A 7,969-nucleotide genomic window follows, 5' to 3' on the forward strand; every position below is an offset into this window, starting at 1 on the left:
TCCACCACTAACGCCACTGGATTCGACTCCCGCGAAGAGGTCGTTCAGTGCCCCTCTTCACGGTCGACGAATCGTTTATCTCAGGTATCTGGCTGTGGGATTGTCTGCGTGCCAGAATCCTGGATGTGGCAAACCTCTGGCGCTCATTGATTGCGTTGAAGAGAAGAGGTACGACCTGGGCAGCGTACTTGTCATTCCGTGTCAGCAGTGTGGGATGGAGAATTTTATAGATACAGATAGCCCTGTAACTGCTCAACACCCTGGCCCCCGTGCTTCCACAGGCAACACCAAAGCTGCTTTGGGTAAGTGCGTTTTTCAATCTCATAAGATTTATTCATGATATTTGCGAGTCATTGCCACCCTATGGCTATGGAAATGTATGAGCACACTGTATGCGCGGCGGCCGCGAGCGTGTGTGTGTTTGCATAGACCTGCCTGTTTGTGCATGTGTGCACCATACGCATGTATGCACATGCATATGCGCTCATGTGGACGTGCCCTCGCACACATACTATACACACGTACATGACCGCTCCCAGGGCATGTTGGTGTGACATGTGTATGCGGGCATCTCCACTCATGCACATGAGTGTGCACATGCATGTGGGTGGGTACGCACACGTGCGTGAATGTATGTGTGTACGTGCGTGTTTTCTATTGCGTGTTAGAGCATGCATGTGTGTGTATGTGCGTGTGTGTGTGTGTGTGTGTGTGTATGTGTGCACGGATGTGTGTGTCGATGGTGTGCATTTTTGTGCTGGGTGAACACTCTGATCCCTAAACCGCGATACCGGAGCTCCCAAGCTACATCCTCAGATTGATTTATAGTTCATCGTTGGGAATGAGTTCGCTGCTCATGATGGTGTTGCGGATGTTGCGGCCCTAGCTGAAATAATTGTCGAAGCTCGCCCTGATGCCAGTATCCTGTAGCACTCTGTCACTTTTGCATCAGCATGTTCGGCGATGGAGTTTGCAGAACATCAGCAAAAGCGGCTGGCCACCCTTCAACCGTTGGTCCAAGCAACGTGCTTCTCTAAATCAGTTGCAGTGCGAGCAGCTGCCAGTGAGTTGGTGATGAAGCACTTTGTCTTGTCCTACAAACGAAGTGGTGAGCCAGCCATTTCCAGACTGATGAAGGAGCAAGTCGGAGGTAAGAAGCGGGTGACAGTCTCAAGGAAGATTATATTAGCGGTGGCTGAACACCTAGCAAAGAACCAGCAGCAACCCAACTGTAAGGAACGTCCTGTGGCACAGTAAAAAAAATAAAAATAAAAAATTTATTTACCGTAAAATACCATCATTGTTGCCAGTGTGGGGACACGTTCTAGCTCGCATAGTTGAAGAAAAAGAGGACTCAATGTTGTCTGATTCGTTCCAACATGTAAGCTTTCATTGTAGTTTGATATGGGGCTGTGCTAAGCGCTATCACAGCTACATGTACATGTATCACAACCAACTTACCAACAGGAGAGTAATCATGGAGAAAAGTACCTATCAATAAAGCGTGCACCCAGGGTTTTCCGGCAAATTTACTAGTTCAGCTATTCCATCCTTGTATTGTTCTGAACGCCGAGGGCTCTAGAGAGTTTATGCAACACCTAACAGCCAAAAATCCAATAAGTTATGACCAAAGCAGCAGCAGAGAAGTACAAGAAATATAGATACGTGAATTTACCAATTTTAGTCAAATTTTGACAGTTTTTAGGATTTTTTGGTGTACTAGCTGTGCTAGTACTTGTTAGCAACAATCCGAACTAGCGCACACACTGCACTGCATTGCTTTGTACTGCATTCAAGACTGACGTCATGCGCTTTGTTTTGCTGCGTAATCACAAATGGCACCAGCCCGTTTTTGCGGAAAAGAAAAACAAATCTTGCTTGCCCTGTTGTGCTCTTCCAGACAACGGATCGTGCTTCAGCAGTGTTTCTTTTCCTTTCGTAGCTTTGCTGCCAGCCCGAGTGTCACCTCGACACCGTATTTCTTCAGTATGTCTGACCTTACTGTCGACACTGTCAAGGCAATGCCTTGCCAAGCTCTCCGCGGCGAGCCTTCTCAGCGCGGCCTGAATCCGAAAGGAAACTTAGTAAAAGTATTTTACAGGACCGTTTGCTGGCACAACTAGCCCTTGGTAGTGAGGTCTGCTCCGGCCAGGAGAACCAGCAACAATGACAGTGCGGACACGGCTCGCGAGCCCAGAAGCCCGACGTGCACCAATGCCTCCTCCGCCAGCTCAGGTGACGCGGGCTCAACGGATCTCTGCGCTCCCGTACGGGACGAGGTGTAGTCGGCTTTGTCGGCCGCCATTTTATTATTATCGGAGAGCATTGCGCCGCTCCTCACCCAAGGCCAAGGCAATGCGGCAGCTGCCGCCACTACGCCAGGCCAAGCTCCTGTAACCCACCCGATCAGCCACCTGCACCAGCTGTGCCCAAGGCTGTGCAAGAACGTATCTTGCGAGGGGAGTTCGTAGATTTTTCAAGTTTGTTGCCTGAAATTCTTGCACACTTCCGGCCCAACATTCCGGCTGGTGCACAGCCCGAATAACGATAGCCAGCTAAATATCGTTGAGTCGGATGACGCGAAGCAGCTGGTCGCAAGGTTCACGATAATTATACATGTAGCTACCCGGCTCGAGGCATGGACCACATACATGTCTGTTATCACGGCTGCTGCCCTACACCGCACTGCTGAACTGCTGAACTGATTGCGTACCAGCAGCTGATCCTGACTGCTAACCGCCAGTTCTTCCCAAGCGCGTGGCTAGAGTACGACCGCCAGCTGCGGATGCTCGTGGCCCAGTAACCAGGCACGAAGAGGTTGGACACCATCGACGTGAACCTATGGCAGATAGCTGTCACAGGCCATGCACACCCAAAATGCGCTCAATGTAAGACGTTCCATCCAGGGGCGGTTTGTGTCCTTTTCGTCTCCAAGCCAGCAGCATTTACCTCCAGTGGTCGCAACCATACTAGCGACGGCCAAGAAATCTGCCGCAACTTCAATGGAGGTCGCTGTTCTTCGTCGTCGTGCCGCTTCTCCCACACCTGCAGCCAGTGTGGCAAGGACCACCCATGCATCATGTGCAACCAGCAGCAGCGCGGAGCCAATCGGCCACCCCGCCGCTCCTAGCAGAATGGCTACTGAATCGCTTGACTCGGTACGTAGCTTCTTTCCTATACACTCTGCAGACACCACACTGCTAGCTGACCACTTTGCCCGCCTGTTACGTAACCACTCAGATCAATCATGTGTTGCGTATGTTCTCCATGGCCCGCGCCGTGGCTTTACTCTTGGATCTGCCGGCCAACACGACATTTCGGTTTTCTCTAATAATCTACCATTGGCTTTCACTCACTCGGCATTTATATCCGAGCAATTAGCTGCTTCCTGCGCCCGCAGCGAGACCACAGGCCCATTTCCGTCACCTCCATTTCAGTTCATGCGCCGCTCTGGTATTGGTGCCATCCCCAAAAAGAACGGCAAGCCGCGAATGATCCACCATCTGTCTAGCCCGGAAGGCACCGGCGCGAACGACAGCATCCCTGCCGAGCCGCTCTCTCTGCACTACGCGAGCATTGACAACGCGATCAACATCATCATGTCATGCCCACAGCCTGTGTATTTGTCCAAGCTCGATGTACGCAGTGCATTTCGGCAGATCCCAGTCCGCCGTCAGGACTTCGCTGGGAAGGCTCCTACTACTACGAGCGCTTTCTGCCTTTCGGCCTCCGTTCCAGCCCAGCCGTCTTTGACTCAGTAGCCACAGCAGTCAACTGGATCATGCAGCACGAGTTTGCTATAGATCACCGGCTTCACTACCTCGATGACTTTCTCGATATCTCCACTGGTTTGGCTGCAGCCAACCAGCAACTCACCATCCCCCTCCGGGCGTTCACGTATCTCGGCACTCCTCTTTGCTCAATCCCAGCTCGAAGGGCCATCACCATCATTGACCTTCCTTGGTATTGTCCTAGACTGCGAGCGCCACGAAGCTTGGCTACCAGAGGACAAGCTGTCCGAGATCCGTGCGCCACTCATGGCTACTATCAGCGAGCGCAGCATCGGCCAGCGTCAACTCGAGTCCCTCCTGGGGAAGCTCACTTTTGCTGCCCGAGTCATCGTTCCTGGACACACATTCATGCGTGAACTATGATCAGCGTGCCCTGAACTGTATCTGTGTATGCGAGTGCGGTGCATAAAGCCCACCTTGAGAATGGGTTTGCCGGCCCCCTAGTAGATGCGTGGCTTCTGAAGAGGGTGTTGAAGGGCATCCAGCGATGCCATGGTACGGCTGCACTCACCCCTCGCCTTCCTATAACTATGCCAATCCTACGACACCTGACGGATGCACGCCGGAAAAGTAGTATCCTGAACGGCCATGACAAGCTGCTCTACCAAGCCGCCATGCTGCTTCTTTGGATTTCTTCGGTGCGCTGAATTCACTAATGGCATCACACGGGGCTGTACTAGCTCCCCTGGTGACGGACGCCTGCAACTCTTCCTGCTTTCATCCAAGACGGACCCATTCGGTAAAGGCGTTACTAGTGACATTGGCCCGTCTGTACCGCCTTACTGCCCGGTCCGTGCCATTGTTAGCTACCCATCTGTCACTCGTCGGGAGGGACCGGAGCAACTCTTGTTCGTACTCTCGAACAGACAGCAGCTGACCAGGCAGTCATTCACAGTAACAGTATGGTCTCTTGTCGCTGCGGCCGGTGTACCATCCCAGTCGAACTACTCCGGGCATTCGGTCCACATTGGTGCAGCCACCACCGCTGCTATGGCTAGTGCCCCCGACTCCTTCCGAGTGGCAGGTCAGTGGAAAGAGCGATGCGTGTCTACGCTACATCCAGACTACAACAAGCGCATAGCGCCAGCTATCGTCCCGGCTTGCTGCCGTGCCATGGATGCCATGATCCCCAACTCGGGTGAGTAATGAGCTACTGAACTCTAGCTGCGCAATGCTTGCCTGTGCTGACATTAATTGACCCTTGCTGTGCGTCAATAGTGCTTAGCTAACGGAGTGCTGGTTTCATGGGTCCACTCTCACAACTGGTGTTATCTAGCTATTTGCTGCGGCTCTGCCTTGCGCTATATTACATCCATTTAGCATTGCAGCTCTACGTTGAGCTAACAGCAGCTCTACTTTGAGCTAACAGCAGCTCTACTTTGAGCTAACAGCAGCTCTACTTTGAGCTAACCGCAGCTCTACTTTGAGCTAACAGCAGCTCTACTTTGAGCTAACAGCAGCTCTACTTTGAGCTAACCGCAGCTCTACTTTGAGCTAACAGCAGCTCTACTTTGAGCTAACAGCAGCTCTACCTTGAGCTAACAGCAGCTCTACTTCGAGCTAACAGCAGCTCTACTTTGAGCTAACAGCAGCTCTACTTTGAGCTAATCGCAGCTCTACTTTGAGCTAACAGCAGCTCTACTTTGAGCTAACCGCAGCTCTACTTTGAGCTAACCGCAGCTCTACTTTGAGCTAACCGCAGCTCTACTTTGAGCTAACCGCAGCTCTACTTTGAGCTAACAGCAGCTCTACTTTGAGCTAACAGCAGCTCTGCTCTGAGCTAACAGCAGCTCTGCTCTGAGCTAACACCAGCTCTACTTTGAGCTTCAAACCAGTTGTTTCGAAACCAGCACTCCTCAATCCAAAGATGCCTCTTTGTTGACTTGTTTGTGTGAGGGATGGGGCTAATGGTGTACTAGCTGTGCTAGTACTTGTTAGCAACAATCCGAACTAGCGCACACACTGCACTGCATTGCTTTGTACTGCATTCAAGACTGACGTCATGCGCTTTGTTTTGCTGCGTAATCACAAATGGCACCAGCCCGTTTTTGCGGAAAAGAAAAACAAATCTTGCTTGCCCTGTTGTGCTCTTCCAGACAACGGATCGTGCTTCAGCAGTGTTTCTTTTCCCACCATCCCTCCCTATCCAACTTATTCACACCATCATAATATTATCGTACCCACTAACCGGGTCCACTCTCACAACTGGTGTTATCTAGCTATTTGCTGCGGCTCTGCCTTGCGCTATATTACATCCATTTAGCATTGCAGCTCTACGTTGAGCTAACAGCAGCTCTACTTTGAGCTAACAGCAGCTCTACTTTGAGCTAACAGCAGCTCTACTTTGAGCTAACCGCAGCTCTACTTTGAGCTAACAGCAGCTCTACTTTGAGCTAACAGCAGCTCTACTTTGAGCTAACCGCAGCTCTACTTTGAGCTAACAGCAGCTCTACTTTGAGCTAACAGCAGCTCTACCTTGAGCTAACAGCAGCTCTACTTCGAGCTAACAGCAGCTCTACTTTGAGCTAACAGCAGCTCTACTTTGAGCTAATCGCAGCTCTACTTTGAGCTAACAGCAGCTCTACTTTGAGCTAACCGCAGCTCTACTTTGAGCTAACCGCAGCTCTACTTTGAGCTAACCGCAGCTCTACTTTGAGCTAACCGCAGCTCTACTTTGAGCTAACAGCAGCTCTGCTCTGAGCTAACAGCAGCTCTGCTCTGAGCTAACACCAGCTCTACTTTGAGCTTCAAACCAGTTGTTTCGAAACCAGCACTCCTCAATCCAAAGATGCCTCTTTGTTGACTTGTTTGTGTGAGGGATGGGGCTAACTCCAGAATATGCAAGGTGACCCCTATTTTCGCCGCGGTAGACCTGTTCCAACCCACTTATAGAACGTATTTGAAGTATCCACATATGGGGCAAACTCAAAAATAAGCTGCAAAAAATATTCAAAGTTTCATTTTTTGCGTCTTTTTGTTCTTCTCCAGGAAATGACGACCTGAATCCCATTGTCAACCAAAGTATACATTTTTCGGTGTTGATATCATCTTAGTCAATACCTCGAACAGTCTGTAAAATTTTATGTCATATTTTCTGTCCTAACTGGTGTTATGGACGATTTCTCATCAATTTTGGGATTTTGTGTTATTTTGTGTCATCAAGGAAAATTGTGTTTTTGGCAAGACCTATTCGGGCACTTGAAAAACTGATGTTACTAAGCGAAAATATAAGGCTGTACCTATTCAAACCTGTTGTCAGATTGGGCTGATGTTGAAATTAAATTTTTGGGCCTAACTGTCCCGAACCCCCTTAACTGAGCAACAAGCCCTGCTATTTTACAGATCGTTAATACTACCGGACATGTTGTATGGATCTAATGCCTTCTTCTCGGTTCTCTCTGCGCACCAACGGCATCAGCTTTCGGTCCTCGACAAGCGATGTATCCGCTGCGTTGCCAACCAGCCATTCCCCTCCCACACAGATCCCATCTACACCCGTCTAGGCCTCATCCCCATCATCCAAAACGCCCACTGTAAACTCCGCCTCCTCATGCTTCGTATCCACACCGCCAGAATTAGTAATCTCCTGTCCAAGCGCCTACGTCGCCAGACTGAAGGCGTCACTCAGATCAACGATCCAAATGCGTATGTTGTCCCTGCCACCAGGTGAGTCTCTGGTGACTGTCGGCCGCTCGTTTCTGCTGTTAGATTATGGAACGCCCTGCCCCAAGAGTTCAAGTCCCTCGCCTGCCATAGGTCATTCAAGAGACTTTTAAAGGTTTATTTTTATGGTTAGCCAGCATCTAGGCTTGGACTTGGAGTCGTGACTCAACTGTGACTCAACTGTGCTTTCTTCTTCTTCTTTTTTCTTTTTTTCCCTTTCTCTTTTTCTTTTTGAGTATTTGCAGTCTGTGTTTTCTGTGTTTTTCTCTCTTTCGTGGAGGCTTGCTTGTTGTATCCTTGGCTCTCGGCCGTTACTTTATCGCCATCATAATATTGGGCACCATTGCCCGTTTGGTCTGCGATACAAAATAAAATTTCAACAACAACAACAACAACACTTGCTTCTGCGAACTTTTGCGATTGTCCATTATCGTGATAGGTCAAATAATTTGTCCTAAAAAACCTGAGTGCACGAGTCCTAGCGGTTACGACCGTCATCGTTTGAGATGCTTTGT

At 49.9% G+C, this 7,969-nt stretch overlaps 1 protein-coding gene across 1 annotated transcript in view; it reads right to left on the minus strand.

The window, feature by feature from the left end:
• Positions 1-1,004: 1,004 nt before the first annotated feature.
• Positions 1,005-7,969, minus strand: part of LOC135813435 (armadillo-like helical domain-containing protein 3) — a 30,427-nt gene continuing 23,462 nt past the window's right edge. Inside the window, exon 22 of the mRNA XM_065326532.1 lies at positions 1,005-1,094. Within this exon, the coding sequence (XP_065182604.1) occupies positions 1,005-1,094 (90 nt within the window). The remainder of the gene's footprint in view (positions 1,095-7,969) is intronic.

This window comes from Sycon ciliatum, chromosome 4 (genome assembly GCF_964019385.1).
Source record: "Sycon ciliatum chromosome 4, ocSycCili1.1, whole genome shotgun sequence".
NCBI classification, from domain to species: Eukaryota; Metazoa; Porifera; class Calcarea; order Leucosolenida; family Sycettidae; genus Sycon; species Sycon ciliatum.